A 19,428-nucleotide genomic window follows, 5' to 3' on the forward strand; every position below is an offset into this window, starting at 1 on the left:
CCCATTTTCCTAGGATAATAAGGTGTATCAGTGGGATCACACTGACTCTTCAGGAGGAATGGGGCTACACCAAGTTCTTGGAGAAGTACTGATGTTGCAATAGCAGAAAGTTGTAATCCATCAAAATCAAGTTCCTTCTCTGATAAGAACTCTGTTAGTGTAAAATCTACAAACAATAAAAAAAAATGTTTTCAAAAATTTTAAATGATTCATTTACTCATCTTCAAGTTTACTGATATGATCGGAATAATGTTTTTAAACAATAAAAAATGGCAAAGAATACCAGTGCAGATATTAGCAGCATAATGCATTCTGAACATGGAACTGTTGTGTGGTCATCCAAGAAGATTCAAAACCTATAATTGAATAAAAATGTGCCCAAAAAAAAGGATACATTGTACTTTCTTTCATTTTATGTACACATCAAATCTTTTTTTTTTTTTTAAATATTTGAATTGATATCACTGAAATCTAATAATCACTAAAAGTGGATTCAGTTGGACAAAGGGAATCTTCCTGTATGCATCATTAGTAATCATACTAGACCAAAGGCTCTACAACACAACATGATGTGATGACAAAGCTTGACACAAGTATGACTAAAAATATTTGGTCTTTGGTAATTATGAAAGTGCTTTACACAAATCTGATGTGAAACAGTCAGTAACTATACAATATGTTTTTCTAATTTTTGAAGGCCATACAGTTGCCTACAATTACTTACATCCACTTCATTTGAACTTTGGTGGACAGTTGTCTCATTGGCAATCATACCACATCTCCTTATTTATATATTAGCAAAACACAAATGATCTAAATATATGTGAATGCCATATATTATTGCTGTTCACAATAGATAAAACCAAGTCATTTGTTAATTTTAAAACCGCACTACAAGTACTGGGAAACAGGAAGTTGTTGAGTGATTAATGTGAAAATGCATCACATAGTGTAACATGCTCATATAAAGAAAGCTTGAGTTGTAGTGGTTGAGAAAAATTTTGTATGGAAAGGAGAAAAAAATTGACCGACAGAAACCTGGATAATATGATAGAAAGATTTTAACCTGTGCATACACCCTAACATTTCTTCTTTACAAACAGGGCATAATTACTAGAAAGAAGCATATAAATAATCATAAAGGATATCTTAATTTACACAAAAATACTTTCTTACTTGGGTTCTTGAATCCTAAATTCATGTGACAGATAGGTTTAGGAAGTTGAACATCTTTCATCAAAATTTGCTCAAACTGACAAATACCAGTTGATTCTAAACATGCCGAAATATTCACACTGAACATAACATTTTCACTGGCCAAATCTTTTATTATGAAGCTGAAATATAAAAGGTCAGTATTTCAGTTAAAACATAGATGGGGAAAATATAATAATGATGAGCTGCACTTTTATTGTTCTCCATCTTGATATATTCTGGAAATTTTCTATGCTAAAATGAAGTGCTCTTTAAAATACTGTAAATTCAGTAAATATTGTAGAGTTTTTATTATTGCTAAAATGCGACAGAGTTGTAAACACAATAATTTAAACTCGCATTTTGAAATATTTTATATGAATTAAACAGTACTTTTCTCAAAATTGTAAAAATTAAAATTGCATTTAAGTATAAAATGACAAAATCGTAATCATAAAATGCACGCAAAAATTTCTGAATTCACAGAACTTAAAATCTAAATCGGCCCTAGTATCAAGTAATTAGCCTAAATATCAAGACCGGTTCAATAACAATCATGTTGGAGTAATGGTCTACATTGTAGCTGCATATAAAATTGTCCAACAAATTGATTAATACTGTTCTGTACAAATAATTTCAATTAAAAATTACAAACTAACAGAAAATCATTTGGTATACCTTTAAGTTTGTATCCCAATGTTAGTCTATATGTTTGATTGTGTCTTTCCTAAATATATCTACCTGAGATCAAATAACCCAAATAGAGAAAATTTCTTCTTGGATCCATATTCATAGTCAACCAATGAATATTCCAGGGTCACTTCTTCTAGTGACACAGTTAGTTGATAGTCACAAATATCCAGATCAATACCAGTATTTACTGTGATGTTCAGCTGTGGGATATCAGTGCAACAGTATATGGCTGTACATTTTTCAGAAATATGGCAAGAAGAATGACCAGAAATCACTTCATTTAAACCAATGGTTGATGCACAATCTGAAAAAAAATATATTTATGAAATAAAACAGTGAGGTCTCTAATTTTCTTAATCCTTTACAAAGTATTAGAGGGAAAAAAACAAACGTTTCTGGATGTTTTAGTTACTGTTAGTATTCAAATCGTAAAAAAAATATATATGTAATGAGTAAGTTTCTTTGGATATAAATATTTTCAAAATCTAAAGCATAGAAGCTGTGCAAACGTTCTTTCAATTAAAAATTTCAATTCCTGCATGGCAGAAGATCAACAATAGGTTAATATTGGCCCCATAGATTTCAATTATTTCACAAAAGATTAACAAAGGGTCAAAATCTGCATTGAGATTTTAATGTTTTTTTTAAAACTAGCCAAAATACTTTTAAAATTTTACATAAAAATAGTTGTATATGAAATTAGTAACACAAAAGAAGTTCTTTCTAGATTTTCAAATCATAAATTACGAAGGAATCAATAAAAAAAAGGATAATAATTTCAAGAATCCTGCAAATGAAAAGAAAATAAGCAGCTCATTAGCTCATCATCAGTTTGCCATAGGTAAAAAGAAGAGATATGCACTGTTTCTAGGTAAGAAAAAAACCTGGATGCAAAAATGCTGCCAAAATTGTAATCCTTAAAACATCTCTTGCATACTTCATTTTAAAATCCTCATGAAGATTTTCAAAGTCAGCAAGTATGTTTCATTTCTACTTCTTTTTTTCAAAAGTGTGAAAAATTTGGAATTCATTAAAGTTAGGTAAAATCTGGAAAAGCTATTTATAATTTCCATGAGAAAGTATGATTTATAGCATTAAGGGGGTTCGCGGGTCTAAATCATTTATATAGGATTTCTCTATATTTTTCTATAAATGAACTTTATCTTATAGTTAATAGAAAAATAAAATAAAAAAGTTGGGTCACCGATCATTTGCGCTCACAATTTGCCTTCGAAAGAAGCATACATTTTTGTAAAGGTGAGTTTTTTTTCTGTTGAAGTAATAGGAGAAATAAATTTAATATCGAAATAAAAAAAGAAATTTATTACAGAAATCGCTCAAATTTTACAATAATTTAGTTTAAGTACAGCTTATATGGAAATTATATTAAAAAATATAGGTCACCGATGAGTTAAAAAAGATATTTCAATTTTAAAGCCAAAAAATGGCATTTTTCCATCAAAGGGAGATAATTTCGAACTTTTTCAATGATATATACATTTTAAAAGTCATCTGGGGCCAACACGAATTGTTTGTTTTGAATGATTTTTGTACCATATGATAAGTAACAACTACAAATGGTTACAAATAAAATTTGAAATGAAAAACAAATGTTTATTTTTTTCTGAAATTTTTATACCCTCGAGCCTCCTTAAAAGGAAACATCAATTTAAATACCATTTGACCATCCATTATTGTCAACAGTAAAAGGTGCTGTATATCTGTCACAAGATGGAGACTTCAAATAAGATGATACTCCTAAAGTTTCAAGTACATCTAACACTGCCATCTGATTAAGCTGAATCAGTCCTTTTTCTGACATGTATTTGGATAAAGAAAAGTCTACAATAAATAAAACAACAAAAATGTTAGCATCAATTAATACTCCTCACATTTACAAGTTATCAATTGTCAATCAACAAATTATACATTAAAGGATGACAGCAATTATCAAAAATTGAATATTGCAACTGACCACACCAACCATTTATGATCACACATAGCTACTACCGGTAATGAGGAACATGATCAAATAAAAAGGTAATTCCATATATATATATTACTTTAAAGCTTGTAGATAAATAGACAGACAGACAAAGCATGGAATAACATATACAAATATAGTCTATATGTGACATATGTTACTCAAAGAAATACAGTGATATTGTTATCATTGAATTATCCAAAGAGGTTGAAAAAAGTTAACAAAATAATGAAAAGAAACCAAATCTAATTAACCCCACCACATTCTGTATGTATGTGTCTGTCCTAGGTCAGTTGCTTGTAATTCAGTGGTTATCATTTGTTGTTGTGTTACATTTTTGTTTTTCATTCATTTTTTGTATATAAATTAGACTGTTAATTTTCTCATTTGAATTGTTTTACATTTTGCCTTTTATAGCTGACAATGTGGTATGGGCTTTGCTCATTGTTGAAGGCAGTATGGCGACCTATAGTTGTTAATTTCTGTGTCATTTGGTCTCTTTTGGAGAATTGTCTCATTGGCAATCATACAACATCTTCTTTTTTATACTAACCTTGTATTTTGAATCCTTTATCCCAGTTACACACTGGTTTCGGTACTCTAATTCTGTCCAGGATGTGAAATTCTTGACAGGTTCCATTAGATTCCAAGCATACACTAGCAGTCATGGAAATGGCATACTCTTGTTCAGTAGATAAATCATTAATTAAGAACCTACAAACAAATTTAAAAAAAATAATCCAGCAAATGTCAATTCAGAGATTTATTTAGAAAAGGTGGTTAATAAGTGCTTTGAAAAATAAACTGGCTACTGGGAAAGTTTCTCTTGGTTGTAAACAGCCAAATTCAGAGATGGCACCTCACAAACAAAAGCACTTTTTGTTTTTGGACACAATGCCAAGGATATCCCAATGATTATAACCTTGAACTTAAGATTAACATTCTGATTTCTGATTTTCTCTAAAGAAGCATTCATATCTTACAACATTATAACAAAGATAAAGCCAACTATAAGTACAAAAACATCTTAAGTTTTCTATTTTATGTGTCCTTTTGGTTTTTGCTTTTTTCATCTGAAGTACCTGATGAAGTTTAATCCTGAAACAGGTGTTTCCCCTTCAGGAAGTTATATCATACATTTTATTTGTAAGAAATGTAATAATCTTACTTTATCTTGAGTATGCCAAACAGATCCATTTCTTTCCATTTACCCCACTGATAATCAGTTAAAAAAATGTCCATCTCTAATCTCTCAATTCCAACTTTTATTACATAGTTGCAGGGATCAAAGTTCAAAAAGAAATGTAGAGATCTGTCAATTAAGTCCACATCAAGACAGCACTGGACATTGTTACAACTGTCATCTAAGTAGCATGTAATTACAGATGTGTCAAGGTGAGGTAATGCAGTGGTGCTTGATTTGCAGTCTACAAAACAATGTCATAGAATAATTAACTATGCTATCATTCAAGGGTAAGCTATAGGAGATTGAGAAATCGCAGGGAAATATCATCTGCCATACTCAGAACAGTCAGATCTTAGCAACTCTATGACACTCACTAAGACCTACTGCCCTTACTGGCAACAACAAGCTACACCTATCAGTGTTCTAGGTAAAGCAGATCAAGATGACTGAAATTTATTAAAGTGGTCAAGAATGCAATAACTAACATTTTTGGCACTTAAAAAATGGTTGTATTTTGGACAGGATGAAAGGAGTTTATATATTTTTTTAAACTGCATAATTCCATCTGCATTTTAGCAAAGAAGAACAGATATATCTATCTAAAAGAACCAATATTCATTACCTGTACTCCAACCTTGGTACTGAAGAGCAAATATAGAGCTTGGATCTTGTCTACTGCATTCCTTCTTTTTAAGAAAAGGGGCTACTCCAAGGGTATCCAACAACACCAATATTGCACTTGTAGAAAGCTTTTCAGACGTGTCTATATTCATTTCAGTATACCATGTTGAAATTGACCAGTCTTAAAAATAGAAAATAGAACTCATTATAACTAGAGGCTCTTAAGAGCCTGTGTCGCTCACCTTGGTCTATGTGCATATTAAACAAAGGAAACAGATGGATTCATGACAAAATTGTGTTTAGGTGATGGTGATGTGTTTGTAGATCATACTTTACTGATCATTCTTGCTACTTACAATTTTCTCTATCTGTAATGAACTTGGCCCTTTAGTTACAGAGGAAAACATTTTGTAAAAACTTACCAAAATTTACCAAATTAATGAAAATTGTTAAAAATTGACTATAAAGGGCAATAACTCCTTAAGGGGTCAACTGACTGACCATTTTGGTCATGTTGATTATTTGTAGATCTTAATTTGCTGAACATTATTGCTGTTTACAGTTTATCTCTATCTATAATAGTATTCAAGATAATAACCAAAAATGGCTAAATTTCTTTAAAAATTACCAATTGGGGGGCAGCAACCCAACAACCAGTTGTCCAATTCATCTGAAAATTTCAGGGCAGATAGATATTAACTACATTAACAAGTTAATCCCTTGTAAGATTTGCTTTAAATGCTTTGGTTTCAGAGTTATAAGCCAAAATATACATTTTACCCCTATGTTCTATTTTTAGCCATGGTGGCCATCTTGGTTGGTTGGCCCGGTCACCACACACTTTTTTTTAAACTAGATACCCTGATAATGATTGTGGCCAAGTTTGGTTAAATTTGGTCCAGTGGTTTCAGAGGAGAAGATTATTGTAAAAGATTACAAAAATTTACGAAAAATTGGTAAAAAATGACTATTAAGGGCAATAACTCCTTAAGGGGTCAACTGACCATTTTGATCATGTTGACTTATTTGTAGATCTTACTCTGCTGAAAATGACAAAATTACCTTAAAATTACCAATTCAGGGGCAGCAACCACAACAAACCATTGTCCAATTCATCTGAAAAATTCAGGGCAGATACATCTTGACTTAATAAATTTTTTAACCCCATGTCAGATTTGCTCTAAATGCTTTGGTTTCAGAGTTATAAGCCAAAATATACATTTTACCCCTATCTTCTATTTTTAGCCATGACGGCCATCTTGGTTGGTTTGGCGGGTCACCAGACACAATTTTTAAACTAGATACCCTAATGATGATTGTGGCCAAGTTTAGTTAAATTTGGCCCAGTAGTTTCAGAGGAGAAGATTTTTGTAAAAGTTATTGACGCCGGACGCCAAGCGGCAAGTGATGAGAAAAGCTCACTTGTCCCTTTGGGCCAGGTGAGCTAAAAATGAAAATAAAAGCAGAACAAGAGTACAACATAAAATGTTGGGTTTTTAAACATTTCTTAGAGGAGTGAGTGCTTGAACATTTTTATTTCTTTAAATAGCAAAGTAACATGGCATATTTGTTGAAAAATATTCAAATTAAACAAATTAAACATGAGAAAGCCTGAAAATACCAGACAAATGGGTGATTAAATTAATTAAAATGAGCAACTTCTGTACTTCAAAAGTCTTTCTGTGCTGGGGCCTTTTATAGCTGTCTTTATGGTATGAACTTTTCTATTTTTGAAATCTGTATGATGGCATATAATTGCTTACTTTCACTCACACTCACTCATCCTCTTCGTGCCTGTCAGCACATAAGGCCTCAACCATTATTGGCCGCATTTGCCTGTCTTTTGCCTACTTTCACTTCATGTTAACTCTGGTGGATAGCTGTCTCCTTGGCAATCATACAGTATCTCCTGAATTTTATATTGTTAAAATATACTTACTTGAATCTAAAAACCCTTTGCTCATGTGACAATGGACCATTGGTAACTCAGTGTTAGAAAATATTGTAGCCTCGAAAGCACACGGACCTCCATCATTGAGGCAAACTTTAAATTCCATATCTATGTAATATAGTGACATACCAGGGAAGTCTGTAATTTTGTATCTGCAAAAATTATTATATTTTCAACTTAGTAAGTAATAAAACTTTGGCAATGAACAAGATCTTTGAAACAATAAACTAATTACAGTATGAAATATGTTAATGTAGAAATTTATGGAATATGTTGCATGATCTAAATCATTATGAACAATGTTTTGAAAATAGAAAAAGACAGATTGAGAATTAATTATCTTGGGGAGATTTCATTTACATTTTGCATTAAATACATAAATCAAACATCTATGATTATATGGAACAGGTTCCATATGGCACCCCAAGGGAATAAACTGTTGTACGTTATTGTGTTCTTATAGTTTGGTGGGGGTGCCATATTAAACGCTTACCGATTATATATCTTTAAATCATTAGCATACATACCTGACTTCAATCACTTTTCCAATATGAAACTGTTTCTCAATTCCAAACTCAAAGTCCATAAGGAAAAATTCAAATTGATATTTTTCTATACCAATGTTTAGTTTATAATTACAAGGGTCTATCGTGAGAAAGATGTTCACATTTCTGTCTATGAACTCAATGTCAGCACAACAACTAAATCCTGTACAAGTGTTGTCCAAGTGACATGTTATAGAATCAGGAAGGTCAGGAAGTGTTACATTTGTTGCACATTCTGAAAAATAGAAATAGAAATTAATCAGTAAGTAGAATCGACAGTAGTATTAGTACTACATGTCAGCATCTTTAAAGCACAAAACAATAAACTAAGAAAGCAAATAATCATTGGAACATAGTTAAAGAAAGCTAAAAGCCATCTTGTTTATTAAAAATTGTCATTTTGATAAAAAAAAAAAATGGCAAACAATCTATGTTCTTTTGGTAAATGAGTGCTTTCTTGAGATTGAGGGCTTTGCTGTATCATATGTATCTAATATCCTTCCCAAGTATTGGAATCAACCCATAACAGCTTACCACATGACTGACTTTTGAATGCTCTCATTTAGTTCTAAGTTCATTTTTTTTCAAAATTAAACACTGGTCTATTTATACAAGTTTCCAAATTTGTTTTGTTTATTGTTATTTTCTTTAATGATACCTTAGTTTTCTCTTTGTAATTACTTCACATTTAGTCACTTATGGTCCTTTCACTGTAGGATATGGGTTTTGCTTTAAGGTTGAAGGCTGAAGGCAGCTGCAGGGTGACCAGAGTTGTTTTCAATCTTATTCTTTAGTTGTCTCATATGCAATCATACCAAATACCAAATGTCTTTTTTATGTCCATGATTGATTTATCCAAACGTTTGGAAAATACTGACTGGTTTAATTCAATTGAATTTAACATATAGTCCTCATTGATCTTTTCGTGTGTTAACAATAAAAGACATTCTTACATAAATGTAACTTTTTCCTTCTTTTTATTACCTGAGTTCCATCCATGGTTGTGGTCAGTTTTATATTTATCAGCTGACTGGTCACATGTTGGATTCAAAAGATAATCAGCCAGGTCCAGATCTTCCAATAACTGTGATGTTAGGATTGGAGGTAACTGCTTCAAGGAACTACTAAGTCCTTTATCACTCATCCAGTTATCAATTCTAAAACCTGAAATACAAATTTACAGGGAGTCACATTATTTATTCAGGTAAACTAATCAATGTATGATTGGCTCTTCAAGGAAAAAACAAGTGAAACTGCGAGCTACTGCTCACTGATGATACCCCCGCCGCAAGTGGATAATATTAATAGTGTAAAAATATGCAAGTGTTCGGTAAACAGGAAGTTGTCGAGTGATGAATCTGAAAACGCATCACACGGTATAGCTGACTTATATAAATCCTGAAACCAAATTTCAGAAATCCTTGTATTGTAGTTCCTGACAAAAAATGTGACGAAAATTTTCAACTTGGCTATCATGTGTAAAATCATACAAGTGTTCGGTAAACAGGAAGTTGTCAAGTGATCAATCTGAAAACGCATCACACGGTATAGCTGACTGAAATAAACCCTGAAACCAAATTTCAGAAATCCTTGTATTGTAGTTCCTGAGAAAAATGCGACGAAAAATATTCATGGGACGGACGGACTGACTGACGGACTGACGGAAGGACAGACAGAGGTAAAACAGTATACCCCCCCTTTTTCAAAGCGGGGGTATAACTAAAGATCTCAATGAATAAACTCCACAAAGGGCAATGATAGCTTTTGTAACTATTCAATGAGACAGACTTGCAAATGTTTAAATGAACATTATACACCAAAGCTTCTAAGGAAAAGTTTCATATGTTTCCTCACACAAACAAAAGGAACAACATGATAAGAATAGAAGCAAACTTGGTTTCAAAAATATGTTGCTAAATGTCTATGAAAATGTCCATGAAATACCAGGTTTTATTTTCTCCTTCTTAAAGAAACACATTTGTATATTCCATAGATGTCTGGTTTTTTTTATGAAACTTGTAATACAGTTTGGATTTTTCTCATTTTTGAAGGCTGAATACTTGCCTAAAATTGCTTACATCCTTTTCATTTAACTAAGGAGGAAAGTCATCTCATTGGCAATCATATCACAGCTCCATATTTTCATGTGACTAATTCTTTCAATTTGTCCTTTAGCTTTAAAGTAAGCTGACCTGGAATTACAAAATCATCAGACCAGGAACAAGGCTGTTCTGGTATCCTTACACCATTCAAAATGTCAAACTTGTATCTACAGTCACCGTGGGTCTCAAAACAAACACTCATCTTGGCATCAAACAGGTAGATCTTCTCAACTCTAATTTCTTCTATCTTAAACCTATTTCAAAATATCCTTACAATCAAATTCAAGTATCTAGCATTCTGATTGTGTATGTATTTTTTTTTAAATAATTCTATTTCAAAAAGATTTATTTAAAAAGTATTTGCTTTAAAAAAAAATTAAGAGATTTTAAAGTTGTTTAATTCTCAATTTAGGAAAAAACTTAAAAATCTTAAGTCTGACTGGCAACTAAACATGTTAAATCAATAGTAATATTTTTAAATGTATGCTTACTAACAAGTCAACCATGTTATCAAGTGATGTAGTTTTCATGCATTAAAAATGGAAGTTATAGAAGGATTTTTTCTTTAACATCAATTTAAATGTAATTGATTTCTCGTAATTTTACATTTAAGGTATTAACTTACTCAAGTCTGATCATATTTCCTAGTGATACAGTTTTCCATGTATTTAAAGTGTAATCAAACAAAGATTCATTGATGACAAGTTTCTCAATTCCAATACTGAGTTTGTAGGCACAAGCATCCAATAAAACATGTGTTTCAAATGTTCTTTGTAGGAGAGGTACCATCATGCAACATAGTAGTCCTGTACAGTAATTTGGTAAATGACAGCTTACATAGTTTGGTAAGTGAGGAAGGGATATATTTTCTGAGCAAGCTAAAATGACATAATCAAAGCATATAGAAAATTTGAAATACATGTACTGAAAAAAACTACACAGAACTTTTTTAATTAACAATTAATGAATGATTAATTAATTAATAAATAAACATGTGATTGAGTGAGTACTACACATTATAATAATTTATTGTTTTTTTTTCATTACCATGTCTTCTTGAAGGCCGAACTGTATCTCTGATTAAAGAAAGTTTAAACATTGCCAATTTCCAATAAGCATGTATGGCAAAGTTATAGTTGAAACCAGTAAATCAAGCACCCCTATAAATTTCTCTCGAGCAAAGAATTTTTATACATGTAGATTATGATAAAATGATTTTCATGATGTTTTTTTGGAGCCTATTCAGTCTCAATTAATATCTTATACCTAAAGTATTCCATCCAAAACTGTTAGTATTATTTGTGGACTGTATACATCCAGGATCCTTCAAGTATCCAGATATTCCCAACTGATGAAATAATAAGTCAACTGTGTACTCTGGTAATGTTTTTGAAATAACTACATCTTGCTTTTCCAACCAGTGTGTTAAAGAAAAATCTGAAATCAAAAGAACAAGAATTTAGTTTTAATTTACAAATTAAATTATACAACATTAAAAACAAAAGCATTTTCATCAATAAAACCCCACATGCATTAAATATTAAGGACCTTCAGTAAACTCAGTTGTCAATATATATGTGTTCCACCTCACTAGAGTTCCCCTAGAAACTTTGTTATCAATGCCATAACATCTGTTCCTGTTGGAAGAAACATATTTGTTTTTTTTTTTGTAAATAGTTATATGCTAGTTTCTTGCTTGAATTGTTTCACATTTTTTTTTTGTGTAAGGGCCCTTAATAGTCATATATATAGTATAGGATCTTCTCATCATTATTCAAGACTTATTGGTCTGATCCTGGCTTAAGTGCTTTAGCCCAATGCATTTCAACTCTGGTGGATATATGTCTAATTGGCAATCATATCACATCTCCTCATTTTTATTTGTGTACAAAGTTTCAAATTGCTGTCAGCATGAACTCATGGTAAACTTCCGTAAGCAAACTTTAACCTGACACAGAACATACAAACAGACAGACATGCTGACCAGTAAAATAACACCCTCTACTACCATAGATAGGCATGTTATAAAAAAAAAACAGAGACAAGAAATATCTGAACATTTGTGATAAAATGGTTCATCCATTGTAGCCTAAAAGAACAATAAAAATTAGAACAATGCTTACATAATAGTACAAAATCGATTACTCATTCAATATAAATCTGAAAAACATACTTCTATTTATGTAAAAATTATAATGGGAGAACATTTTGTAAAACTAATGAACATAAATCACCTTTACCAGGAAATCCTTGACTAAAGTCACAAAGAGGTTTTGGTAGTTTTGTATCCCTGAGTACCGTTTGTTGAAAGATACATCCAGATGACTCTAAACATAAACTCATGTTGACATTGGCAACAAATACACTTTCACTTGGGAAATCATAAATCTGGTAACTAAAATAACAAGAAATAAAGTTTTAATATTACAATACAGCTGAGATAAACCTGCTGTCACAAAATCCTTTTAATTTGGTCAATTCAATAACATAAAAAGTTCTTGTTATTCATAAACTAAAAGTTACAAGTTATATGATATCGCTGTTAAAAGTCAAAATGATTTCATGTAAAAGAGAGGTGACTGCTAACTGCATTAGGCAGGTGACAGTTAAGGCAGGTTTGACTGTATATAGATATAGTAATATAAAATTGTATATGAATCAAAAGCAGTATGTTATACATGTTTTGTATTTTCATGTCTGCGCCTTTTAAGGCTGACAATACAGTATGGGTTTTTTCTCATTGTTGAACGCTGTATGGTTGCTAAAAAATGTCTGTGTCCATCTCATTTGATAATTGTCTCATAGCAATTATTCCTTATCTCCTCATTTTTATAAAGTCTCCAACAATTAGATTCATCACATGTTAACCATTGTTTACTGAAATTGTTGAAGACAATTGGCATACAGGCATACTCGAATGCATCTTTTAAAATAATAATAAACGGAAATCACTTACTTTATCTTAAGGAGACCCATAAAAGAGAAGGTGTGGATTGTTCCAAATTCAATGTTCAATATTGATATTGTTCTGTTTAGGTTTTCAACTCCAACTGTGAATCTGTTATTGCATATATCCAAATTCAAATAAAAATTCAGAGAGAGACCAAGTTTCTGTACATCCATGCAACAATCAACTCCCATACAGCTGTTTGTGATATGACATGATAGTCTTGACTGCAGCGATGGCAAATCCATGATTGCTCCGGCTTCACATCCTGAAATTAAAGTAATCATGATTATAAAGACAGAAAAAAACATAAGAAGAATAAGTAATGTATAGTTTTTGTTTCTTTCATAATGTTTCAAACCTTTTTTAGAAACTCATTGCAAACAATTCATATCCGACACAAAAAGTTTTTGCTGGCTCTGTAGCTTCAGTGATGAAAAAGGGACTTGCAAGACAGTAATTAACCTCATTTAAATCGCACTGCCATATGTATTCATGCAACCTTAAATTTGACCCTTAGCTAAGTTACCCATATGATCAGTTATTAAAAATAATGATCTGGGATCACTGTTAAATCCTTGCTAAAGTTTCATTTTGAAAATAAGAAACTTATAAGAAATTAACCTCAAAATAAAAGGGCCTATGTTGATTGTTTCTCAGATCAGAAGCAACTGATTTTACACTCCCTCATTCTGGTTATGAGTCTGCTTATATATGCATGAGCATATCTGTTAGATTTTTTTGAAAAGCTTAAAGATATTGATTCGACACAAAATAACTGTTACTTCTTTCGAGTTTTAGACAATTGAATGCCCAAAATTGGTGAATTATACAAAGAAAGCAATGGTGTAATCAATTAGTGGTTTGATGAATTGGTTACTTTAAATTCAGAAATTATTGCGAGGTTTTTAAAATTGCGAAATATGCGACAGAGTTGGAAACGCAATAATTTAAACTGGCATTTTGAAATATTTTATATGAATTAAACAGGATTTATCTCAAAATAGTAAAAATTAAAATCGCGTTTAAGTCTAAACAGACAAAATCACAATAATAAATGCATGCAATAATTTCTGAATTTACAGTATTACTTTACACCTCAACAGCACAAAAAGGCTCTATTACATCGAAATTATATACCATAAAAGACCAAAAAAGAAATGCAAAGTAATGACAAAAGCTCATTGAGTACTATGGAAAGTAATGGTTTAAAAAATTTAAATCTAATAAAAACATACCATTACTGATATTCCATCCATTTTGTGTGATGTTAAAGTACGATGCTCTGTTACATTGTGGGTCCTTTAGATATGGCCTTAGTCTCATTTCTTCCATTAATTGTGCTACCATATATTCATCTAGTGTTGCATTGTTGTCATATGTGTTATCAGATAGCCACTTATTCAAGGAGAATCCTAAAATTTAACTCAGTATATTATCTAGAGCATCAATTTTTTCTCTTAGAAAGACAACAATGAAACCTAGGCTGCTTTGTTTTTCCTAATGTTTTTCTTTTCAAAATTGTTGCATCTCCCAATCAAACTGAATGTACATTATTCTTAACATTTCTGATATTTTTCTTTTCCAAAGCAGATGCTAGCTAAGCATTTTTGTGAATAATTTAAACTAGTTTTAACATTGCCAACCAATCAACTTTTTTAATTATCAAATTTTGAAAGCATCATCTTAATGTAATATAACAACTACAAAATTAACTATACTGCAATATTTTCCACAATTAGATTTGTAGTTGCTATAAGCATTTAAACCAATACTTTGCTTTCTTTCGGCAAAAGAAATTCTGTTACCATTATCCTAGTGAACCAAAGATAAAAAATGTTCTGTTACCATTAATCATTATACAAATTATACAAATTTGTGACTAAAATACTTAAAAGTAAAGAACTTATTCCACACCTGGAATATAAAATCCTTCATCCCAGTTGCACAATGGCTTTGGAAATTTCTGTTTATCAAAGATGCTTATATTCCAGATACAGTCATTTGGGTGTGTATATTCCAAACACAGCTCAAACTTCAAGTCAACAATATACATCCTGTCCTCTGCTAGATCAAAAACTTTGTACCTTCAAGGAACATGTATCGTTATAAAATAACCGTTTACAAAAAACTATAAGCATAATAATAATATGAAAGCGTGCTGAAGTTTTATCTCCTAGTTCTATTCTTGGAGCTTAATTCTTTAGTGAAAAAAATTATGCAATAAAACTGTTGGAAACATGCACAAAACTGTCCAACAACAAAAATAGCTAAACTTACAAAAAATTGCTTAGCATACTATAATAAAATGATATTTCTCAATAGCTGGCACGCTGAAATGTTTGGCTTGCTAAATTAGCATTAACTAATTAATACGGTAAAAGTCTTTTTGATAAAAGATGACTGAGGAATGAAATTAAACATAGGTAAATAAACCCCAAAAAACTGAGGTCAAAAGATAACATTCTTTCTTTTTGCTAGTAGAGTTTGATCATTCTAAACACATGAACTAAAAAAATCCATACAATTGAACTTACTTTAATTTGATTCCTCCTTGTAAAGAGAATGTCTCCTCTTCTCCCCATACATATGTCAAAAGGGACTTTTTAACATGCAATGCCTCTATTGCAATTTCAATTTCATACACACATGGATCTAGTGAAATGTTTACACTAATGGTTTTATTGATAGGTGTAACATCAATGCAACACTGAGCAGCCATGCAGGATTCAGGAATATGACAAGATACGTCTAATGGTAAATTTGGCAAATCAACTAACTTTGAACAATCTAAAACAAATAATTTTATTTAAATGAAAAAATATTAAATCATTGGGCTAGAAGTAAGCATGTCTGACTCATACCTGTCAACTGACCCGTATTCTGCAGTGTGACCTGAGATTTCACAATTCTGAGGGATCACCTTGGACACCAGACGGGTCATTGAATAACCCTGGAATTTCGAAAATGACCCGTTTTCACCTGTATTTCTTAGCCTTGAGATTGATTCCATAAGTAATATTCCTTTAAAATACCGGCAAATTCGTAATTCTTCAATGAACAGGAAGTTCATCTTGCTGTGTAAACTGTCAAATTAAGTGACCCATTAAGTGCATGGCTTCACTTGACAGCTTTGGTGTCAAACACACTGTTAATTAACACCAATTACCTTAGCTTTAGGTCATAAATAAATTGCACGTACTGTTGTTTTACAAACATATTTCAACTAGAGTTACTTCCCCTCTTTTGTCACCATTCAAAAGAGGCTCTTCAAAATTATTCCTTATATTTACGTTTTTTTGGTAAAAAAGATTAAATTTCAAAAAAATAAAATTCAAATACATATTGAAATATAGCTTTTCGTTATTTTTATCCCTTTATACAATTTTTAAAAAGAAGATGAAAATTATTTTGTTCATCTATACTTCCTTTAACTGTATTACTATATTTAATTATAGTCTAATTTCAATGAAAGATTATGATAGTGTGTTTAAGGCTGAATAGCCAGTTTCGAACATTTTAAAATTACTTTTGATAAATACATCCTGATATTTGATGTTTGAGGTTGAATTACATCATCACAATAAGTAGAGAACATAAGACTGTGTTACACAAATTTATCAAAATCTATTAAAAGTGCAATGGAATAATAATAATTTCTTAATAAGATTAAAATTACTTAACCAAGTGAACATGTATTGATGTTTTGGTAACTTTGATTTAAATTATAAGAAAAATGTACCCTAAATACTGAAATTCAGCATCGAAATAGTTTGTACGCATTATGACCTGAGATTTGATTCTTCAATGCAGGTCATGACCTGCATTTTCATAATCACAGGTTGACAGGTATGGTCTGTCTGACTGAGATAAGAAAGTATGATTGAGAGAAGCAGGTCTGACCAAGGGTTGTTTCCTTGTACAAACAAATCTATACAAAAAAATTATTAATCTTAAATCTCTGCTTTACTATTTCAATTATCCCTTTTATGTAAGACAAATGGTAGTATTCTGCAAATACTCCTTAGTTGATTATTTACAATAGAATTAGGGTATCTTAAACAGCACACTGGTTTTATTTGGTTTGAAATCTAGATAATTCCTTTTGAGTACAGTTTTATAACTGAAAAGTGGATTTAAAAAGAAAAGTTGACTCACTGTTTGTTAAGGAATTGTGCTTAGAAAATGGGAATGTGGTTCTAGTGCAGGATGATGAAAGCAGAAACTCTTCAATTCCAAGTTTGGTCAAGATGTTTTCAATGACTGGTGCTGGTAATACATCTGTTATTATCTCTGGTGTCTGCTTAAACAATGATGTCAGAGAAACATCTACAAACAAATAATTAAATGAAAAGTATTAAAACATTTTCCACCATAGTGTATCCAATGATTTCTTGACATTAATTTTCAAAAGTATTACTATTTTTTTTTTTTTTTTTTTTAAGGTATTTCTTAACAATAACCAAATCATGAATTTGTATTGTATCTTCTATTTTCATCAAATCATAAACATTAATATATGTTGTCAAACATAGGTTATTATATCATTATACTGTTATGTGCAAATTGTAGCATGTTTATTAGAAGGGCAAATACAAAGAGATATTACCTTGTGGGTAACCAGTTCCCCAGTCACAATACACTTTTGGTAATTGTGTATCCTTTAAAACATGAACAGTTGTCAAACAGTCTTTGGAAGTTTCAAAACAAAGACTGATATTCAAATTGATCTGGAACTTTTTCTCAGAGACAAGATCTTCCACTATGTACCTAGAAGGAAAAAACAAATGAAGTCACACTAAATTTTCTCATCTACTTAATTGATCATAATTGAATTTATGCTGGAAGTCTTAAAGAAGTAACTAACACTACAATTATTTCATAAACAAGAATGTGTCCATCGTACACGGATGCCCCACTCGCCTTATCATTTTCTATGTTCAGTGGACCGTGAAATTGGGGTCTAAACTTTAATTTGGAATTAAAATTAGAAAGATCATATCACAAGGAACATTTGTACTAACTTAAATTTCAAGTTGATGTATCAAAAACTTTAACCTGAAGTGGGACGAACGAACGAACGGACAAACAGACCAATGAACGGATGAACAAACGAACAGACGGACGAGCGGACCCACAGACCAGAAAACATAATGCTCGCTACTTTCGTAGGTGGGGCATATAAATAAAAGGACAATGTACCAGTGTGGTCTTCACAAGGCCAATTATGATAATCATCCTTATAGATGTCTTGATAGAATTTAAATTGAACTAATGTCAGTTGAAAGAAAAGACATTAAAGGATAACCTTGAGGAAATTAATCTGAAAATTGCTATTTCAGGGTCTTAATGAAACATGCTTCAAATATCTCATGCAAGAACCTATTTAACTGTTTCAGTTCATATACAAACAGAATCCTTTTAAAAGCTATAATTCTGCATACAAAAACTTACTCAATTTTTACAACATTCATGAAGCTTAATTTCTGTATGGATCCTGAAAAGAGAAGATAAATAGTGTCAGAGCGGATAAGCATTTGGCCAGATTTACAGAATAAATACATGATTAGCATACAGCAGTACACTTTATACAAGATGTTAAGAAGAGAGGTGAACAAATTTTTCACCAATGGTTCATCTTTGATTGATTTAATTAAATTAATAAGTGGATAAAAGAGGATTGCAAAAAAAACAGTGGATAAGAAATATTACGTCATGATCAGTTTAGAAGGTAACAGACAAGTGAGACAACCTAATTTGAGCTGAGAACGCTGATAGCAAATGTCAACCAAGGCAGGGCTATAATCTTATTTCTCCATATTCATTTGTAATCGTTGCAATATAATCGTTTTACTTATGGTTAAAAAATTTGTGCATGCATTTATCATTGTAATTGTTATACAATTGACACAAATTTAAGTTTATTTTTTTCAACTTCAGGAAATACTGCAAAAAAATAATGCAATCAAAACTTAGAATACCAGTTTATTTATATACCATATTTATAATCTATCAAATTCAATGTCTTCTGATATCTTTCAATCTGCATATGTAACTGATGACTGCATACATCAAGTTCAAATGAAGCTTTGAATTTGTGCTCCAAGAAATCTACACCTAAACAACAATCAATGCCTAAACAAGATGGAAGAATGTTGCATTTGGCATCAGTTGGTAAGTCTGGTAATACAACATCCTCAAAACA

At 31.2% G+C, this 19,428-nt stretch overlaps 1 protein-coding gene and 1 long non-coding RNA gene across 2 annotated transcripts; both read right to left on the reverse strand.

The window, feature by feature from the left end:
• Nucleotides 1-294: 294 nt before the first annotated feature.
• Nucleotides 295-10,524, reverse strand: LOC143057490 (uncharacterized). The gene is made up of 6 exons (XM_076230798.1): nucleotides 10,367-10,524; nucleotides 9,159-9,338; nucleotides 8,157-8,409; nucleotides 4,425-4,585; nucleotides 3,565-3,729; nucleotides 295-356 (listed from the first exon to the last, which is right to left on the reverse strand). The coding sequence occupies exons 1-6, from the start codon at nucleotides 10,476-10,478 to the stop codon at nucleotides 295-297; spliced, it is 933 nt and encodes a 310-aa protein (XP_076086913.1). The 5' UTR covers nucleotides 10,479-10,524.
• Nucleotides 10,525-14,527: 4,003 nt separating this feature from the next.
• Nucleotides 14,528-15,902, reverse strand: LOC143056854 (uncharacterized). The gene is made up of 3 exons (XR_012972542.1): nucleotides 15,761-15,902; nucleotides 15,141-15,310; nucleotides 14,528-14,638 (listed from the first exon to the last, which is right to left on the reverse strand). It is a non-coding gene; the product is annotated as an uncharacterized LOC143056854 (long non-coding RNA).
• Between the last annotated feature and the right edge of the window lie 3,526 nt (nucleotides 15,903-19,428).

The sequence above is a fragment of the Mytilus galloprovincialis genome, chromosome 13, assembly GCF_965363235.1.
Source record: "Mytilus galloprovincialis chromosome 13, xbMytGall1.hap1.1, whole genome shotgun sequence".
Taxonomy (NCBI): Eukaryota; Metazoa; Mollusca; class Bivalvia; order Mytilida; family Mytilidae; genus Mytilus; species Mytilus galloprovincialis.